At 34.8% G+C, this 22,956-nt stretch overlaps 1 protein-coding gene and 1 long non-coding RNA gene across 2 annotated transcripts; one reads left to right on the top strand and one right to left on the bottom strand.

The window, feature by feature from the left end:
- Positions 1-445: 445 nt before the first annotated feature.
- LOC150038867 (uncharacterized) lies at positions 446-22,079 on the bottom strand. Its single transcript, XR_016527401.1, has 5 exons — positions 21,942-22,079; positions 13,493-13,737; positions 5,938-6,182; positions 1,133-1,365; positions 446-989 (listed from the first exon to the last, which is right to left on the bottom strand). It is a non-coding gene; the product is annotated as an uncharacterized LOC150038867 (long non-coding RNA).
- Positions 19,259-22,705, top strand: LOC120089005 (G-type lectin S-receptor-like serine/threonine-protein kinase SD2-5). The gene is made up of 2 exons (XM_039046443.2): positions 19,259-21,224; positions 21,919-22,705. The coding sequence occupies exons 1-2, from the start codon at positions 19,421-19,423 to the stop codon at positions 22,569-22,571; spliced, it is 2,457 nt and encodes an 818-aa protein (XP_038902371.2). The 5' UTR covers positions 19,259-19,420; the 3' UTR covers positions 22,572-22,705.
- The last annotated feature ends 251 nt before the right edge of the window (positions 22,706-22,956 follow it).

The raw sequence follows: 22,956 nt of genomic DNA, 5'->3' as shown, positions 1-22,956 counted from the left end.
GTATGTTTACAACATATTTCAAAATTGTCCTTTTATTTTAGTCCACCAAATTGTTTGTTTTTTAAATATAACATATTTCAAATTGTTAATAGTGAAAATATATCCGGACACATTCTATACCAAAAATTTGGTTTAATATTGTAGTTTGAAAACTATTTAAAGAAATATAATAATTTTTCGATTTGATCTGTACTTTTTTTTCATTTTTATATGCCAGACTTCAACAATCGACAAATAAGTTTTCAAGAAATACAGGTTGAATGTAGAATACTCAACAAATGCCTATTTATTATTTTCCACCATTATTTTCTTTGTTATTATTTTCAATTTGTATTATTTTAGACCACCATTTTCTTTGTTATTATATTTCTTAACAAAAAGGATGTTGTTGTATTTCTTAATAATAAATAAAATCAACATCCTTAACTTTTAACTCTAAGATACATCAAATAAAATAATAAATTCTCCTTCATGTTTTCTTCCATAATTTAAAAATAATAAAATGTAAATTAAAATGTTCATATTAATACAATTACTTAATGTATCTCATTCATTTAAAAATAATTTAAAAAATCAATGTGTCCCACAAGGTAGACGTCGTCCACTTTGAACTAGTTGTCGTCATCGACTTTGAACTTGAACTTGCTTCGGTTCCTCTTGATGCTGCTCTGGTATCTCTACAAGTACTTTATAGTATAAATATTCATTATGATCTCTACACCCAAGTCCATGTCTATGTAGATATGAAGACAATGGACTAGTCTCTAAATGATAATATCCTGAACTAAATATTGACATCATCATTATCAAACTAACATAATCAGTTTGGCTTTGTGTCTACGTTAGGAGGCAATTCTTCCACATTGTGGGAAACCTTAACAAACTCATCTTCTTCTTCTCGAACAGGTCCCCTACATCTAGAAACTAGTAGAGAAACAATTGATATATCGTACATATAATGTATCTCATCCATATAGCTCTCATTGTTACTGCATGTAGCAAGAACTTGGTTTAGATCATTTGTAACATCACAAAGGATACTATTGTTCAATTTCTGTGAATTATAAAATGATTAGACAATATTTAAAATAAATTTAAATTAAAAATAATTAGACAATATTTATTTTTGTACCAGATGACCCACAGCTGCTCACGGACAAGTAATGTAGTGCCTTGTAATATTATTGTACCAATTGATGTAATTTTGAGTGGCATCCCTATCAAATTGTCCAATAAAAACCCCATTGCAATAACCATGCACAATAATGTCATCACACTACCAATGTGCAATATTTTTAAACCAATCTCCAGTTCTTAGTTCGATGTCATGCAGTAAGGTTCAGTATTACAAGGCGATGGGACATCCTGCCAGAAACCAAATTGTCTCATTATCCTGTCAAGAAGATACTACTCATCAATGTAAAAACATATGAGAAGATTTATCGTTTGCCATATGTTTTGACCGTTTGAACAAAAATTGGCAAAGTGTTTATAACAACTTTGTAAGGCCCCCAAATAATCTGAAACATAAAATATTATATTAAAAAAATATTAAAGACAAATACATTAAAAATTTGTATAAAAAATTCAATTTCATTCAGTATTAATATACCTGATCAAGTTGAAGCAGATCAAACATGTATATGTACTTCCTAACTACATGTGTAATTGTCCTAGTCACATAAAATTTGTCTCACCACCTATATTTTTAAATTAATATTTTATATTTTAAATTAACTAGACCAATCATATAAAAATATTTGTTAAAGTAAATTGAATTAAAATAACATACCGAGACTATATACTCATCCAGCTAATTGAGCATCATTTACATATCGGAGCTGTGGAGCCATTGTTGGAAATCGTTCTCAATCCCATAATTGCAAAAGTATCATAGCCCCAGTGATATCACGAACTTCAGGTTTTATTGTTTTGCATAGTTGTCTATATAGTCATGCCAAACATGTTTCACCCCAAGAATATCGTCCCACATCAAAGAGGCTAGCTAACAATGGCAGGAATATCAAGTGAACAAAATGACTTGATTTGTTAGAAAACAGACTTTCACCCATCGTCTGTAGTTTATATGTTGGTGATATCTCATGAAGATTTTCTCGTCCACATCATCAGTAAGCTCACTGAATTGTGTCCCGAACCATGTTAAACTTAATCTCGATCCTTTAATTTTATCGATGGATGTGGTCATACCGAGGAACAGTTGACAAATATGCAACGAGTCATCATGCATCACTCTAGAGATTGACTCGCTATCAATAGGTAACTCGAATAACACTTCTATTTCCTATAGAGTGATAGTGCACTCTCTAGTGGGCACATGAAATGTATGCGTCTCAAGTCTCCATCTCTCGACCAGTGTTGTGATGAGATGTCAATCTAATCGAATGAATCTCAATCTAGCAACTGCATAAAATCCAGATGTACAAAGTAACAATAGTATTTGAGGGTGGAGTGGGATAGTGCGATGAATAACTGTCTCTCGACGTCTACAGGATATCTCGCGAGTGGTATGATCTTCTCGTACAACTGATGATCGATCAATTGGTCTTGAATTAAAGCCATGATCTAATAGAAAAAAATATTTATTTCTCGAGTAAAACATAAAAACAATGTACAGCTTAATATTTTTTGCACAATAAAAATAATATTTACAAGATAAAAAATATTATTTACACAATAAAAATAGTAATTACAAGATAAAAATATTTATAATAAAAATCCATAACTGTCTGGAGCCTGTCTTCATAACAATTGACACTTCCTTCGATTATGACCTAACTGATTACAAAATTCACATCGTAGTCGAGTATTTGGTTATGTCCAATCCATCTCATTATGGTATCATGAACTCTTTGGTCTACCAAGTTTACTTAACAACGATGGGTCAGCATATAAGACATACACATTAGGGTGCATGATCCAATAATCTTCATACGATACAGGTTTAAATTGAGAAGAGTAACATGCAGCATACGTTGACAATTTATAATAGTTCTCAATAAAAATTTTGTAGTTCATATTAAAATATGAGCAAACTGCCATAAAATGCGAGCATGGAATACCAAATGCTTGCCACTTGTTACATGAACAATACCGCTCGGATCCGATTAACCTTAGTATTTGAAAATTTCCTCCTTTAGCATTGAGGTTGTGACGTCCGATCTTCACATAAAATACATTTTCATATCGATCGTATAACTGTACTTCATATTCAAAAGATCTTGCAACCTATTTATTAATTTTTTCGTGTGCGTACCTGAATATTTACTCACTTAGTATTATAAATATATTTAAAACAAATGATTAATTACAAAAGAAAAATAAAAATAATATTATGGGGTATATTTATCTCGATGCTCCAAAGCAGCTCTTATTTCTTCTCTTCTTTTTTTGAAATAATTTACGCACTTGAAGAATGTTCTTTGAGCAAAAACATTTATCGGCAACATTCGAGCTCCTTTGAGGACTCTATTTATGCACTTTGATAAATTTGTTGTCATCCACCCGTATCTGAATCCTCTATCGTGTGCTTGAGTTCATTGCTCCATATCAATGTTGTCAAAAAAAAAAACTCAGACAACTCTGATTTATTCATTTGATGTTCTCAATAGATTTATTAAACTTTTGAATTTGGAATTTACATCCGGCATGATAAACATAACTCTTTAATGTGTTGAATTTGTATTTTTTTTTTTTTATTGAAGTTGCTAACGATGTGTCATAAGCAGAATCAATGGTGACATTTTGGTCCCATCCAATCATTTGCTGGATTGTTCATTACTGAGATAATGCCAGCATGTCGATCTTAAATTAAAAACACCTCTTTGTGTGTAACAATTTCTTTCAAATGTTTCAAGAACCATTCTCATGAGTCTACAGACTCCTCATCTACAACGGTGAATGCAAGGGGAAGAAGATTCCCGTTTGAATCAACTGATAGAGCAATCAGTAATATTTTTTCCAATATTTTTCATTCAAGTAGGTACCGTCTATCTGAATCACCGGTCGACATCTATTAAAAGCTTCTATACAAGGATCAAATACCTAAAATACAGAAGGATGACATATCCTTCAGTTGGCGTTTCTTTCACTTTCCACTCCACACGTGTACCAGGATTAGTCTGCTTAATCATACACAGCCATCTGGGTAACAATTTGTATGACTCATCCCAGTCACCAAACACTTTAGCCAACCTCGTTCTTTTGCCCTCCTACACTATATGGTAAGGAACATGATATCCAAATTTTGTTTTTATGTTGGACTGCACTTGTGCCACGCTGATGGATGATTTTTCTCTTACGGCATCACAAAACTCTAGTGCAATCATCGATGAATCCAACTGAACATAACTTTGACTAAATTCTAAGTAAAAATATGTATTTTAATCAACATACTTGGTGATCTCAAACAAGTCATGCAACTTTTTCTTTGTTGCACAAAGTCTCCATTTGCAACATTTTTCCCATTTCTTACATCGAATTGCCTAAATCGTCGATGTCGATTCCACAAGCTCATATGGTGTTGACACTTAATAGCAAAACATTTGATCGCGTGTTGTAGCATTCCTTTATCTTGACAAATCATTCACTTATACAATTAGGTATTGTCAATATCTACAAGGGTTATAATTGAGTTGTGTTCTTGAATATTATCTATTACATTCATATCCAAATTGTTGAATGTACCTGAAGGTAACTCATATTCATGACCATTAGCCAACATATCTTCATCATTACAGAGTGATGCAAACAATTCAATATCAGGGTCAATACATTGACCGGATCTTTCAATTGACTAAGCATTCAAGTTTATATCCAACCCTACCCTACTCACATTAATATATAAATGCACTAAATTAGTGAGTGACATCACGATTGAAAACATCAAGTTCATTGCTTGATCATTAGGATTAGGGAATGACATAAACCTTACTGATTCTGATGGTGTTAGATTAGGATATCTATATATTATTTTTAACTGATTTGCTCTCATATCGACACTAAGTGACATCCCTACCATTTCAATGAATTGTTCAAAAACAAGTCTACTGTTCACATCTATGCTAAAACCCCCCACATGGTGGTTAGTCATAATTAACTCCATCAGCAACATCAATCACATTACGATTTGTAAAAAACATAAATCTTAAACATTTGTCCAACATTTTCTAAAAGAAATAAAGACAAACAATACATCTCACAAATTCAATTGTGGTTCTTTTTTTTTTCCTTCGAAGTGACAACATTCTTCTTCTTCCTTTTATTTTTTATTTTTTGTTATTTGTTATCCGACAACAAAAAATACAAAAGAATAAAATAATATTAGAATCTATAACTTATTTTTTAATTAAAAAATAGGAATTTAATTATAGATTCTAATTTTTTTTTTAAGATTTTGTTGTCAGGTAACAAATAACAAAACAAAACGAAACATTGTCATTTTGAAGGGAAAAAAAATTAGAACCACTATTGAATTTGTGAGTTTACTTAGTAATGTATTGGTTGTCTTTTTTTTCTTTTAGAAAATGACGGATAAATTTTTGGGATTTATGTTGTTTACACATGATAATGTGATTGATGGTGTTAATGGAGTTGATTATGACCAACCACCATGTGGGGGTTTTAGCATAAATATGAACAGTGGACTTGTTTTTTAATAACTCATTGAGATGGTAGGGATGTCACTTGGTGTAGATATGAGAGCAAATCAGTTAGAAATAATATATAGACATCCTAATCTAACACCATCAGAATCAGTAAGGTTTATGTCATTCCCTATTCCTAATGAACAAGCAATGAACTTGATGTAGAATTGTATCAACAACAGCGGAAGCACAAGGATCATCTAAGCACTCAAATTCACTAATTTTGGCATAATATAAAGCATGCTTTTGCAGAAAAATGAGTTTCAAAAGATACCTCTTATAGAACTTCTTCAAAGCTCCTTCTCCAACTACAATCTTCTCCATATCTTGTTGTAGACCACCTCAAGATCTTCCCCACTATTCTCTTGGTACTCTAGATTGAGTTGTAGGACTCAAAACAAGCTTGAATTAAGGGATGAAGGAGAAAAGCTCACTACTGCAACCTTGTTGAAGAACCTTTCTTCAAACCAGTTTTTCTCTCAAAACTCTTGATTGCATGCCCGATTTTCACTCCAATCTCTTCATTATATTGCAGATCAACATGCAAAGAGAAGAGTTGTATGAGTTGCAGCTCATGCTTGGAGAATAAAAAGACAACAAGTTGTTTCATGTGTGAGCTACTTCAAATATGGATAACGGAAAAACCCATTTTTCCATTTTGTGTTTTAGTTTTCCAATTTTTCAATTTTATCTAAAAATCAAATTTTGATTTAAAAAATCTATTTAATTTTTAAAATGAAAAAATAATTAATTTCATAAATTAATTATTAGATAAAATTTAATTAATTTAATATCAAATATTAAATTAATTTTAACACATATCTATCTTTATATATTTAAATCATATTTAAATATATAAACTCTCCTATTCCGTTTAATTCTAAAATTAAACATAATTATATCTCATATAATTACAAATTCCCTTAATTTTAATTTGAATGTTTCAAATTAACCTATCACATTATTCTAGAGCTAGTCAGTTACAAGCTAGTAGAGGGACCTCGTGGACCTACAGATCGTGGGCTCCAACGATCCGAGATTAATTGGCTAAACTCATTAGACCAAATTAATCTCCATTCGTTAACTAATGGGTCATTCCACTAAAGCCCATAGTTGCACTCCCCTAACTGTAGATATATTATGTCCACGTGATTTAACCATGATCAGTAAGTCGACCCTTCAAGGTTGTTCGTAATAACGGCTAGGTCAAATATTTGTTTTACCCCCGAGATTACGTCTTATTCCTCAAGTCCCTACTGATCCTCTAATGAACAACTGGTTTGTGGTCCAATCACCAAACCAAACTCTCTCAGCCCAGTGAGAGGGTGAGAGCCCAATAAGAGAGGTGGGGCTCCTTGTTCAAGACTTGGATTCAGTACTTGAGAGAAGAACCTTTCTCCTATCCCTAAACCGAGTAGGTGTGAACTCCTTCTTGCATCCTATGTCCCCAGCTATCTATCCGGTCTTACCCCTGAAATGGGAGTCTTATTGAACCGGCGCTGTTGAGCCAACCCTCAACCATGCAAATCTAAGGGCAGTCCCGAATAAACAGGAGTTCATAGTTAGCTTAGAATTAAGATCGAGTTACCTAGGTCATCTAGGTGAAATAGTCAATCTTAAACAGTAAACAGCGTTATAAAGTAAGAGTGACTTATTTCTTGGTCCTGATCTTATGCAAACTCATTGCATAGGCGCCCCCACTCTCATGTCATAACATGTACGAATTAGGATCACATCGTATGTAGCACTTTGCAACTCTTTGTAACAACTACAGAGTAGGTCGCATCCAATGGTGTTACCAGAATAAGGTACCCAACCTCATTCATGTACCATAGATCATTTTGACTATTTACTCGAACCTGATCCACTCTTATGTCTCCACATAAAGTTCAAGTACTCATACAATAGTCATGGGTCTTAGTTTATTGGATTTAGACTTTCATACAATTTATGAGATCAATAACAAGTATATTGATAATAGAAAATGTTTATCATTTTACAAACTGCGAGTTTTTAGGACATAAAACCCAACAACACTCCCACTTGAACTAAAACTCCAGTGAATCAATATATACAAATATATACAATGTTGGGTTTACATGGAGAGAATAAAATGTACAAATACAATAAACTAGGGCATCACAATACCCGTCAATTCTCCCACTTGCCTTAGTGATTCAAAACTTGTAGACCTAGTCCTACTAGGTAACCCTCAAACACTTTAGCCGAGAGGGCCTTCGTAAATGGATCAGCCAAGTTGTCTTGGGTAGCAATCTAAGTGACAATGACGTCTCCTAGCAATCTGACCTCATTCTCAATGAGTAGAATATCATCAACATACAACACCAGAAAAATGACAATTTTGTTGACGATTTTCTTGTAGACACAAGGTTCGTCAATATTTTGTTCAAAGCCATAAGATTTGATCCCAGCGTCAAATCTCATATTCCAGGATCTAAAAGCTTGTTTTAATCCATAAATGGATCGATTAAGCTTGCAAACTTTTTTGCTCTTGACCCTGCTGTATAAACCCTTCTAGTTGAGACATATAGATACTCTTTTCAAGATAGCCATTCAGAAAAGTTGTCTTGACATCCATTTGTCATATTTCATAATCATAAAATGTGGCTATGGACAAGAGTATTCTAATAGATTTTATCATGGCAACTAGAGAGAAGATTTCTTCAAAATCTAACCCCTCTCTTTGGGTAAACCCTTTTGCCATAAGTCTAGCTTTATAGGTCTGTACATTACCAGCTTGGTCTCATTTTCTCTTGTAGATCCACTTGCAATTGATGGGTTTTACCCCTTCTGATTGATCTACAAGATCCCTGACATAATTGAAATACATACATTCCATTTCAAAGTCCATGGCTTTAATCCATTGGTCTTTGTCCACATCGTTCATTATTGCTTGATTAAAAGACAATGGATCCTCCAATCATCATCTGATATGATGACTTGAGTTTCAGTTAAATTCATGTACCGGTCAAGCTGCTGCACAACCCTCCCACTACGATGAGGCATTCTCAAATCTTGAGAAGGATGTGAAGCATCAGTTTCATCAACAACTCTTGTTGATGGACCTGCTCTATCAACAACTCTTGTTGAAGGACCTGCTCGATCAACAACTCTTGTTGATACATTTGTCGTTTTTTTGGACATTTCTTCTATTACTAGCTTACTGCGAGGTTGATGGTTTTTTATATAATCTTCCTCCAGGAAAGTTGCATTTGTCGATACAAACACTTTATCTTCCTGAGGATCATAAAAGAAATCACCTTTTGTTTCTTATGGGTAGCCTATAAATAGACATACTTTTGAACGGTGTTCCAACTTTTTAGGATTTTGCACCAAAACATGTGTTGGACAACCCCAAATCTTGAAGTGACATAAATTTCCTTTACGTCCCATCCAGAGCTCATAAGACGTTTAAGAAACGGTTTTCAAGGGAACTATGTTCAAAATATACACCGCAGTCCCAACTGCGTGTCCCCAAAAAGAATTTGGTAACTGAGCGTAACTCATCATGGAACGAACCATATCCAACAAGGTTCTGTTTCTCCTCTCTGCCACACCGTTCTGCTGAGGTGTGCCAGGGGTTGTGAGTTGAGACTGAATTCCACATTCTATCAAATAGTTCTGGAATTCTATGTCCAAATACTCACCACCTCGATCTGATCGAAGTGTTTTAATTTTTTTTACCTAATTGGTTCTCAACCTCAGCCTTATACTCTTTGAACTTTTCAAAAGTTTCAGACTTTTGGTGCATTAGGTAAACATGCCCATATCTGGAATAATCATCTATAAAACTGATAAAATATTCATACCTTCCTCTTGCTTTAACATTTAGAGGCCCACAAAGGTCTGGGTGAATCAGCTCTAAGGGTCCTTTGGCTCTAAGACCTTTTCCAGAAAAAGATCTTTTTGTCATTTTACCCTCAAGACAAGACTCACATGGTGATAATGAACTGTCTTCCAACTTATTTAGATGATCGTTCTTAACCAATCTCTCAATCCTGTTGAGATTTATGTGACCCAGTCTCAAGTGCCAAAGATAGGCAGTTAAAGAAATCTTCCTTTTCTTATGAGTCCCAGCAGTTTTAAACATCTCTATGTTCAAAACAGCTTTGGCCTCAGTTGGTTTTAATATGTACAAGTTATTTTCTATTTCTGCAGAGTAAATCTGTTTATTTCCCATTTTGATGAACACTTCACCATTTTCGAAATAAACTTTATAATTTTGTTCTAGTAAACAGGAGACAGAAATTAGATTCCTTCTCATAGAAGGAATATAATATAAATTTTTCAAATAAATGTACTTATCTCCTATAAATAACTTCATATCTCCCACTACTTTGGCTGAAACAATCTCCCCGGTCCCTACCTTAAAGATTGTTTCACCTTCTGCCAACTGTCTCCAGGAACTTGTTTACTGTGAGATAGTACATACATGATTAGCGACAACTGAATCAATTATCTAGATTTTATCGTTTTCCACTAAACATGCTTCAATAACAAGTAAATCATATTTATCTTGTTGTTCAAATTCAACATTCTCATAATTCATAATTTCAGATGAGATGGGAGATAGAGGACAGTCCTCTGTTAAAACTCTTTTGGTATAATCAACCGCTAGTAATTTGTTAGTTGATTTGATTTTACTGTTATGTACATCGAAAGCGAGTATTCTAGAATTCGACATGCTGATAAAATTCATACAAATTCTAATTAGCAAATTGTAACTAAGTCCAAAATCAAGTTTTAAAAAATGTAATAATGTACCCATAACCATTATTTATTTGCAACGATATTTTAGTGAGTCAGAATATGTGTTACCGTGGGACAGTCAGATACTCCTTCACTAAAACAAACAATTTTGACCAAACACTATCCCCGGAATAACTTTTATTCCTATTGTCTCCGGAATAACTCTTATTCCTATAGTCGTTTGGTTATCGTTTTCGGACAAGATCTTTACTAACAACTTAGTAATTCTTATAAGTGTAACCCGCCATTTTCAGATCCTATAGGACGGTATGAATTTTCCTCCGAAATAGAAGACAACATCCAAAACAAAACTATAAGACCCTATTCATTTTACTGAAGCTCGGGTTGTTCCAAAACCTATATTACAACCCTCCGAGGGGATAGCCGTCACTAAACGACTAGCAAAGGACCGCCTAAAGCAAACCAATAGGCGCAACATAGAAATCTCACGGTTCAGACTAATCGAGGAGACCGTAGGATATATTGACACATATCCTTCAGCAACTTACTATGAACTACTTCCTACGTTTACCTTGATATTGACTCATACAAAAAACCTTCCGAATGAAGGCCACTTCCAGGGTGACACGAAGCGTCATATAAATCTCACGATGTAAACTATATGGAGACGTGAGAGTTGAAATCTATATATCGTATAATAGACTTATATTTGAACAACTTCTTCTTATTCACCAAAATCTAGATTTAAGCTAAAAAATACTTTCCGAATGGAGGTCACTTCCAGGGTGACACGAAATACCACTTAAATCTAGATTGTGAAATCTTAGAGATGTGAGAGCTAAAAATAACGTATCATATATGTTATTAATCTCCCACTGAAGTTTTCTAATAACTCTATCATATAGAAGCTATTAAATTGCAACTGAAGTGTTCTATGTGGGTATATTTATACTTAGATTCTTTTTGGCTAATAAAACAACCCTAGTCTATGTGATTTATCCAAGTATGACTCTTATAATTAGATTTTAACCTACGATGTCTAGGTGATAAACTATTTTATTACCTCACATCACTCACTATGCTCATAAAACCGGTAACTAATGCTCAATAATTCGGCCATAATCCTCAGGTAGGAGATGTTCCGTAAACCGTCAACTTAAGTACCCCCAGCCTTAGACATAATTATATATCGGTTGAGTTTATAACATAGGTTTTATAAGTTTTAACAATTAAAACAGGTGGTCAACCTACGTGAGCATGCAGCTGTTGTTTATGGATTTTAAATGCCTATCCCAATTTTATAACAACTTATAAAACTTTAGACATGCTATTCATCCATAACATACATGAGGCATTCAAATTTAATATAACATTTATATTAAATACAAGAAACCCTAACATGCATACTATATATTATAACAATTATAACATACTTTCAATGTATGTTATATGCTTCCTATGGTGGGATTTTAAATCTAAATAGCATACTATATACACATACAAGACTTATTTAATTATAACATACATCAAATGCATAAATAATTAAACACGGACTAATATGGTTTTAGTTTTGGCAAAAACAAGTAAACAGAAGCTTAACTATTACAAAAACAGCTTCCGAACCGATCTCAGACCGTTTAAACCGCTCCAAAATGAACTCAAGTAGCTTGAACCGGACCCGAACCGTCTGAACAAAACCAGCCAAGTCTGAACTGGACCAGCCAAGAACCATTCGAAACTGAACTGGACCAGACCACAAGACGGTAGCCCTTGCACATGTTCAACATCTCACTAAGTCTCATCGTTTAGCAATGACAACCATCGTCTTGCATTTTGCCAGATCGTTTAGTAAATGCTTGATCGTTTAGCGCGCGTAAAGTAAACAATCGTTTAATGCCATCGCATAGCATTCAACGCATCGCCCAACTGCCGGGCAAAGGTATGTGATCACGTAGTGCTATCGCATAGCAACTTGTCGCATCGCCCAGCTCTCGCATAGAGGTAAACGATCATGTAGTGCTATCGCATAGCAACTCGACGCATCGTTTAGCTCCTGCATATAGGTAAACGATCACATAGTGCTATCACATAGCAACTCGACGCATTGTTTAGCTCCCGATCAAAGATAAACGATCGAAGTAAGCGATCGTTCAAGGCTATCGTATAACTCTTCATCACTATCACTTAGTTCTATCGTATAGAACCAAACGATTGCTTAACACCATCGTCTAGCACTGCATGTCATCGTTTAGTATCCGCCGTACCTTAAACAATCGCTTATCTCTATCGTATAAAACATCATTGTGTCATCCAGCATCGTAGGTAAGCGATTTGTTTAGTTCCATCGCATAGAAACTTCAACGCATCGCTTAGCACTATGTCTACACGATCGCTCAGCGCTATCACGTAGCACTTCATCGCATCGCTTAGAGCGCATCGTTGCTAAATGATCGTATAGTACCATCGTATAGTAAATTCAACGTATCGTTTAGTTCCCAAGCCAAAGCTAAACGATCGCTTAATGCTATCGTATAGCAAATTGAATGCATCATTTAGCTCCCGCAGGTACACGATCGTCTAGCGTTTAACATCACAACGACCAGTGCCCATTGTTATACATCGTCTAGCTTTTCTTCACATCGTGTAGCGTCTAGAGCTAGACGATCGTTTAGCAACTGGAACCTCAGCGACAATAAGAACAGAGGTTGATTTTCTAAAACTACAACTCGGCCTCTTCGCTTATTTCTTCGATTTACAGCTTAATTTCAACTCTAATGACACCAAATAAATTACAGGCTCTTGGGAACACATTAAAGCTCATCAAGCAAGAGCCACTTACAAATTTAAATGAGAAATTAAAGAGAATTAAACAGGAAAAACTCATAAAACCATATCTGTGCACCAGTTTCATAGTCCTCATATAAAACACCCACTAAACCAAAATTAAACCGAATTGAATGCTTATTTGATGCTCTGATACCAATTGTAGGATTGTATCAACAGTAGCGAAAGCACAAGGATCATCTAAGCACTCAAATTCACTAATTTTGGCATAATATAAAGCATGCTTCTGCAGAAAAATGGGTTTCAAGACATACCTCTTGTAGAACTTCTTCAAAGCTCCTTCTCCAACTGTAATCTTCTCCATATCTTGTTGTAGACCACCTCAAGATCTTCCCCACTATTCTCTTGGTGCTCTAAATTGAGTTGTGGGACTCAAAACAAGCTTGAATCAAGGGATGAAGGAGAAAAGCTCACTGCTGCAACCTTGTTGAAGAACCTTTCTTCAAACCAGTTTTTCTCTCAAAACTCTTTTGATTGAATGCTCAATTTTTACTCCAATCTGTTCATTACATTGCAGATCAACATGCAAAGAGAAGAGTTGCATGAGTTGCATGAGTTGCAGCTCATGCTTGGAGAAGACAAAGAAAAGAAGTTGTTTCATATGTGTGCTACTTCAAAGATGGATAATGGAAACACCCATTTTTCTATTTTGTGTTTTAGTTTTTCAATTTTTCAATTTTATCTAAAAATCAAATTTTGATTTAAAAAATCTATTTGATTTTAAAAATGAAAAATTAATTAATTTCATAAATTAATTATTAAATAAAACTTAATTAATTTAATATCAAATATTAAATTAATTTTAACACATATCCATCTTTATATATTTAAATCATATTTAAATATATAAATTCTTCTATTCCGTTTGATTCTAAAATTAAACATAATTATATCTCATATAATTACAAATTCCCTTAATTCTAATTTGAACATTTCAAATTAACTTATCACGCTATTCTAGAGCTAGTCCGTTACGAGCTAGTAGGAAGACCTCGCGGACCGATAGATCATGGGCTCCAATGATCCGAGATTAATTGGCTAAACTCATTAGACCAAATTAATCTCCATTCGTTAACTAATGGGTCATTTCACTAAAGCTCATAGTTGCACTCCCCTCACTCTAGATATATTATGTCCACATGATTTAACCATAATCAGCAAGTCGACCCTTCACAGGTTGTTCGTAATAACGGCTAGGTCAAATATCTGGTTTTCCCCCGGAGATTATGTCTTATTCCTCAAGTCCCTACTAATCCTTTAATGCACAACTGATTTTTTATCCAATCACCAAACCAAATTCTCTCAGCCCAGTGAGAGGGTGGGGCCCCTTGTTCAAGATCTGGATTCAGTACTTGAGAGAACAACCTTTCTCCTATCCCTAAACTAGGTAGAACTCCTTCTTGCACTCTATGTCCCCAGCTATCTATCCGGTCTTACCCCTGAAATGGGAGTCTTATTAAGCCGATGCTATTGAGCCAACCCTCAACTATGCAAATCTAAGGACAATCCCGAATAAATAGGAGTTCATAGTCAGCTTAGGATTAAGATCGAGTTACCTAGGTCATCTAGGTGAAATAGTCAATCTTAAACAATAAACAGCGTTATAAAGTAAGAGTGACTTATTTCTTGGTCCTGATCTTATGCAAACTCATTGCATATGACGCCCCCACTCCTCATGTCATAACATGTATGAATTAGGATCACATTGTATGTAACACCTTACAACTCTTTGTAACAACTACATAGTAGGTCGCATCCAATGGTGTTACCAGAATAAAGTACCCAACCTCATTCATGTACTATAAATCATTTTGACTATTTACTCAAACCTGATCCACTCTTAAGTCTCCACATAAATTTTAAATACTCATACAATAATCATAGGTTTTAGTTTATTGGATTTAGACTTTCATACAATTTATGATATCAATAACAAGTATATTGATAATAGAAAATGTTTATCATTTTACAAACTGCGAGTTTTTAGGACATAGAACCCAACACTTGATGTTCTTAATCGCGATGTCACTTTCGAATTTAGTGCATTTATATGTTAATGTGAGTAAGGTAGGGTTAGATATAAACTTAAATGCACCATTTAGTCAGTTTGAAGATCTGACTCAATGTATTGACCCTAATCCTAAATCAATTGCACCACCCTATGATAATAAAGATATGGTGGCTAACAATGAACACAGGGATTTTAGAACAAAAACGAATAATGAATTTGAAGAGTTAAATTTTGATGGTCGTGAACATGAATTACCTTCAGATGCATTCAACGATTTGGATATGAATGTAATAGATAGCATTCAAGAACACGACCCAATTGTAACCCCTGGGGATGTTGACAATAGCCATGTATAAGGGAATGATTTGTCTAAGACAAAGAAATCCTATAACACGCGGTCAAATGTTTTTCTATTAATGTTAGCACCATATGAGATTGTGGAATCGACACTGACGATTTAGACAATTCAGTATAAGAAGTGAGAAGAAAGTTGCAAATGGAGACTTCGTGCAACAAAGAAAAAGTTGCATGACTTGTTTGAGATCACTAAGTATGTTAATCAACATATATGTTTTTACTCAGAACTTAGTCAAAGTCATGTGCAATTAGATTCATCGATAATTGCACTAGAGTTTTGTGATGTTGTAAGAGAAAAACCATCCATCAGCGTGGCACAACTACAGTCCAACATAAAAACAAAATTTGGATATCATGTTCATTACTATAAGGTGTGGGAGGGCAAAAGAAAGACGTTGGCTAAAGTGTTCAGTGACTAGGACGAGTTATACAAATTGTTACCCAGGTGACTATATATGGTTAAGCAGACCAATCCCAAAACACATATGGAGTAGAAAATGAAAAAAATGTCAACTGAAGGACACGTCATCCTTACTTATGTATTTTGGACATTTGATCCTTGTATAGAAGCTTTTAATAGATATTGTTGGTGATTCAGATAGACGATACCCACTTGTATGGAAGATATCGAGAAAAGTTATTGATTGTTATATCAGTTGATTCAAACGGGCATCTTCTTCCCCTTATATTTGTCATTGCAGACGAGGAGTCTACAGACTCATAAGGATAGTTCTTAAAAAATTTGAGAGAAATTGTCACACACAAAGAGATGTGTTTAATTTCAAATCGACATGTTGGCATTATCTCAGCAATGAACAATCCAACAAATGGTTAGACGGGACCAAAATGTCACCATCGATTCTGCTCACGGTACATCGTCAGCAACTTCAATTAAAAAAAATACAAATTTAACACATTAAAGAATTATGTTTATCATGCCGAATGTCAATTCCAAATTCAAAAGTTTAATAAAGCCATTGAGGACGTCAAATGAATAAATCAGAGTTGTCTGAGTTTTTTTGACAACATTGGTATGGAGCAATGGACTTAAGCACACGATGGAGAGTTCAAATATGGGTAGATGACAATAAATTTATCAAGGTGCATAAATGAAGTCCTAAAATGAGCTCGAACGTTGTCAATAAATGCTCTTGCTCAAACTACATTCTTCAAGTGCGTAAATTATTTCAAAAAACAAAGATAAGAAATAAGGACTACTTTGGAGCGTCGAGATAAATACACCTGATAAAAAAAAATTGAAATTATAATTTGTTTTTTAAATATATTTACAATACTAAGTGAATAAATATTCAGGTAGGCACACGATAAAAATAATAAATGAGCTGCAAGATCTAGTAAACATGAAGTACAGTTATACGACCAATATGAAGGTGTGTTTCATGTGAAGACTGGACGTCACATCCTCAATGCTAAAGGAGGAAATGTTCAAATATTGAGGCTAAACGGGTTCGAGCGGTACTGTTCATGTAACAAATGACAAGTGTTTGGCATTCGATGCTCGCATTTTATGGCAGTTTGCTCAAATTTTAACATTAACTACGAAGATTTTATTGATAACTACTATAAACTATCAACGTATACTGCATGTTACTTTCTTCAATTTAAACCTATACCGCATGAAGATTACTAGATCACGCACCCTAATATGTCTGCCTTATATGTTGACTCATCATTGTTAAAGAAACCTGGTAGACCAAAGAGTTCACGATACCATAACGAGATGGATTGGACAGAATCGACTGCGATGTACTTTTTGTAATCATTTAAGTCATAATCGAAGAAAGTGTCCTTCGTTACGAAGACAAGCTCCAAAAAGCTAGGGTTTTTTATTATTAATATTTTTATCTTGTAAATACTATTTTATTGTGTAAATAATAATTTTATCTTGTAACTATTTTTATTGTGTAAATAATATTTTTTTTATCTTATAAATACTATTTTTATTGTACAAATAATATTAAATTGTACATTATTTTTATGTTTTACTCAAAAAATAAATAATTTTTTTTCTTTTATATTATGACTTTAAATCCAGGACCGATTGATTTTGTTCTGTACGACCAAACGATTCATCGATCATCAGTTCTATGGGAAGATCGTACCACTGGCGAGATATCCTGTAGACGTCAATAGGCAATTGGTTACCGTAGTATCCCACTCTACCCTCGAAAAATACCATTACTTCGTATGTCTGAATTTTATGGAGTTGCCAGATTGGGATTCATTCGACTAGATTGACATCTCATCACAGCACTGATCGAGAGATGGAGACCTGAGACACATACATTTCATGTACCAACTCGAGAGATAATTTGGGCACAAACGGCTAAAATATATGACAAACAATAAGTCCTCTCATATGTTTTCACCAGACAATTTGGTTTCCAGCAAGATGTCTCATCGCTTTGTAATACTGAACCCCTAATGCATGACATCAACCTAAGAACTGGAGATTGGTCTGAAAAGTTACAAATTTAGTGCGATGGCATTATCATGCAAAGTTTATTGTAATAGGGGTTTCTATTGAGCAATTTGATAGAGATGTCATTCAAAATTACATCAATTGGTACAACAATATTACAAGGTGCTACGTTACTCATCCGGAAGCAACTGTGGGTTATCTGGTATATAAATAAATATTGTATCATTTTTAATTTAAATTTATTTTAATTATTATATAATCATTTTGTAATTCACAATGATCAAACAACAGTAACCTCCGTGATGTTGCAAATGATCCAAACCAAGTTCTTGCTATATCAGTAACAACAAGAGCTATATAGAGAAGATACATTATATGTATGATATACCTATTGTTCCTCCACCAGTTCCTAGACGTAGGGAACCTGTTCCAGAAGAAGAATTCGAGTTTGATGAGGTTGCCCACAATGTGGAAGAATTACCTCTTATGACGCAGACACAGAGCCAAACTAATTATGTTAGTCCAATGATGATGATGACAGCATTTGGTTCAGGATATTATGATTCAGAGGTTGGTCCATCGTCTTCATACTTGCATGGACATGGATGTAACCGTAGAAAGCATAATGAACATTTATACTATGAAACACTTGCAAAGATACCAGAGCAACATCATGAGGAAAGAGCAATTTCAAGTTCAAAGTCAACGACGAAAACCACCTCGAAATCGACGACGTCCACCTTGTCGGATACATCAATTTCTTAAAATTATTTTTAAATGAATAAGATACATTAAATAGTTGTATTAATATGAACATTTTAACTTACATTTTATTATTTTTAAATTATGGAAAAAAAACATGAGTGATAATTTATTATTTTCTATGATATCTCTTCGAGTTAAGAGTTAAGAATGTTGATTTTATTTATTATTAAGAAATACAACATCTTTTTGTTAAGAAATATAATAACAGACAAAATGGTGATCGAAAATAATAATAAAGGAAATGATTGTGGAAAATAATAAATGAGTCTTTGTCGATTTCTTGAAAATTAAAAAAAAAACGTACAGGTTAAATCGAAAAACTACCATATTTCTTCGAATAGTTTTCAAACTACAACATTTTTCTAATTAGTTTTAAGATAATTTCTCTTATGCTCTACTATGTATTATATTCTTATACATTTATTTTAATTGGTTCTTCATGTCATAAACAAATAGACGACGTGCACTCTCACTACTCATTAAAAACAAAAAACAGAAGCAGCTTTCCCCAATTTGAAGTTCTAAAATCACAAGTTAATTCTCTTTTTCTTCTCTTCATCTTCAACTTTTCCAACTTAAATACATGAAATTTCAAGCTAATTCCTTATGGGTTTTTTCAAGATTACAAGTTTCCTCTTCTTCTTCCTCATCCAAGCAAGCATTGGAATTGTCAAATCCCATAAGATCGACCAGATCAATCCAGGCTTCAGAGCTTCTGCATTAGAATTCAACCATACAAATGGAGTTTTCCTCGTATCAAAGAGCTCCATTTTTGCTCTCGGCTTCAACGCCGGTGCCAACGACAACACATTCTCACTCGGAATCACACACATTTTCAGTTCAAGAGTAATTTGGACAGCGAACAGAGATTTTCTGGTCAACGACTCTGCCTTTTTCGTGTTCAATGAAACAGGAAACGTTTATCTGGATGTTTCCGACAAGAATCAGAATCCGATTTGGTCGACTGAGACGGCCCATGATGGTGTCGTTTCAATGCAGCTGTTGGATTCTGGGAATTTGGTTTTGAAGAACAAAAATGGAAGTTTTATTTGGCAGAGCTTCCATTTTCCGACCGACACCCTTTTGCCCGGCCAGGTCTTTTGGGAAGGATTGAAGCTCAAAAGTTACCCAATTGACAACGGTCTCTCGAATTTTTTAGAATTCAAACAGGGCGATTTGGTTCTTTCCGCTGGTTATCAGAACCCCCAAAATTATTGGGCTCTGTCAAATGATAGCCGGAAAATTCAGAGGGCCACCGCCGGTGGCATTGGGTATGTTCTGTTTGCGATTTTGGAGTCGAATTATTGGAATTTCTACGGCAAGAAAGGGGAATTGTTATGGGGTTTCAAATTTTTCTGGCAATCGAATTGGAAAGACAGATGGGTTTCTGTTTTAAACACCGATGGATCTATTTCCTTTCTCAATTTGGAAAACGGAAAATTAGCAGAGCCGGAGCCAATTCGAATTCCAGCAGAAACTTGCGGCATTCCAGAGCCTTGTGATCCTCTTTTCATCTGTTACTCCGATAATCATTGCCAATGCCCTGCGACGATTCTCGACAAAAAATTCAACTGTAAACTCCCTACAATTCACTGTAATGGCAGTTCCAATTCTACCGAGCTTCTGTATTTGGGGGAAAATCTTAATTATTTCGCTCTTCGTTTCTCAACGCCTTTGTTCAACTCCGATTTGAGCTCCTGCAAAATGGCTTGCTCCCGTAATTGCTCTTGTAATGTGATGTTCTACGAACCAGTTTCGAGAAATTGTTACTTCTACGACGAAATTGGAAGTTTACAGCGATTAGAAGGGAGCTCTGGTGGGTACATTTCTTATGTGAAAACGAAGCTCCCCATCGATGGGGACAACAGCAAAACGATCCAATCTCCAAACAGAAGAAAACATATTGTACTTATGAGTATTCTTTTGGCAGCAATGACTCTGGGCTTCATGGGGTTGCTCTGTTTTTTATTTTACCGCCGGAAAATGAAGGAATTGTTAAGCTCTATTGAGGACGCAACAGAGGAAGATAAGTATCTTAACGAAATCTCTGGTGCGCCAATACGGTACAGCTACCGGCAGCTCCGGCGAGCAACGAGGAATTTCTCAACGAAAATCGGGGACGGTGGATTCGGGTCGGTTTATTTGGGAAAGATGGGAGATGGGTCGAGATTGGCAGTGAAGAAATTGGAGAGAATTGGACAAGGAGGGAAAGAGTTTCGAGCAGAGGTGAGTTTGATCGGCGGGATTCACCATGTGAATCTGGTGAAGCTCAAGGGGTTCTGTTCGGAAAGTCTCCATAGGCTTCTGGTTTATGAGTATATGAGCAATGGATCATTGGATAAGTGGATTTTCAATAGGAAAGAAGATGCTCTGTGGTTGGATTGGGACACAAGATTCAACATCGCATTGGGTAATCTCTGAAGTCCATAATTATATGAATTGGTTTTTTACATTTTGCATTTCTTTCAAACTTACTCTCAAATTTTAAGTGGTAAATTTATAAAACCGGTTTCAACCTCTCAATTTTAAAATCTTTTATTTTAAACGGAAAAGTTTGAAGCTTGTAGGTTTTTATAGGCAAAAAAGTTGTATCAGTACAATAAATCTAAACACATACATGTAGAAAAAACACACACAAAATATACATGACGTCTATGTATATTATCTATTAAAGTAGAAAACAAGACTAACTATCCTAAAACCTTTTTGAAACATGTACAATATGACATTAATGTGTAAAGTAGATTTTTCTGAAACTATGTTAAAATATGTAAATAAATATCTCAAAAAAAAAGATCAAGAAATATTCTAGATTTTCTTTAGGTTCAAGTAGTACTCCTTTAATTAAGGATAATCTATAGAAATATCTAAAATATTTGTATAATCTAAGAAGAACCCACAGTTTTAAGGACATAACCATACCAACCCCACAGTTCAGAACTTGTTAGATTACAAGTTTAGTTAAGTTTTGACGATTGCATCTATTTAGACTATGAAATAAGTGGGAGGTTTCAATTATGTGTAAATTTGGTGGTTTTGAACAATGTAATGAAGGAGAAGGATTAGTAAAGTTGAAAAATTGATGGTGGCATTTCATCAAACAGGTACAGGGAGGGCGTTAGCGTACCTGCATCAAGAATGCGAATCAAAGATAATCCACTGCGACATAAAGCCTGAGAACGTCCTTTTGGATCACAATTTCACTCCCAAACTCTCCGATTTCGGAATGGCCAAATTAATGGACAAACAACACACCTCCATCTTCACTCAGCTTCGCGGAACCAGAGGCTACGTCGCGCCGGAGTGGATAACAACCCTCGCCATCTCCGACAAGAGCGATGTCTACAGCTACGGCATGCTTCTTCTCGAGATCATCGCCGGCAGGAAGAGCTACGACGCCGATCAACCGCCGGAGATGGCGCATCTCCCGTCCTACGCGGCCAGGATGGTGGCGGAGCAGAAGGGGTTTCGGGTGTTGGACCCGAGAGTGGCGGCAGAGGCCGAGGGGGATTGGCGGGTGGAGGCGGCAGTGCAGGTGGCGGTGTGGTGCGTTCAGGAGGAGCCTAGTCTCCGGCCGCCGATGAGGAAGGTAGTGCAGATGCTGGAGGGGGTTTGTCCGGTGCCGATGCCGCCGTGTACGGCAGAGATGGGGGCAAGTTTCTGGTGGAGTAGTGGTGGATTGGGGTTGGGGGTGAACTTGAATGGATGGTTTAGTGAAGTGAGGTTGTCTGATGTTCGATTGTCGGGACCTAGATAAATCCTGATGGAAAATGAAATGGTATACAAAATTATGCATAACTTGTGATTAAAGTAAATTATTCGTGGAAAATATCTGAGTTGTTAAATTTTAAAATATTACCCTTCTAATATTTTTAATTTCAATTTAGTAGTCATCCTATGTTTCAAAATATTATAATATTACTTTTTTTTTTTTTTAATTTTTAAATTTCAAAATTTACCCTTTATCTTCGATTTTTTAACTTAATAGTCCCTTTCGATCTTTAGTGTCATTGTTATTAATTAAGTTAAAATAATTAAAAAATTATAATTAATTAAATTTTACTATTTTTAATTACTACTAGAATTATTTTTAAAATTCCATTTCATAATTGTTTTAAATTAATTAATAGATAGTAATGCCA

This window comes from Benincasa hispida, chromosome 1, assembly GCF_027475165.1.
Source record: "Benincasa hispida cultivar pf3 chromosome 1, pf3_genome.v1.1, whole genome shotgun sequence".
Classification (NCBI taxonomy): Eukaryota; Viridiplantae; Streptophyta; class Magnoliopsida; order Cucurbitales; family Cucurbitaceae; genus Benincasa; species Benincasa hispida.
Note: the sequence above shows the minus strand (reverse complement) of the source record. Positions and strands in the feature narration are given on the sequence as shown.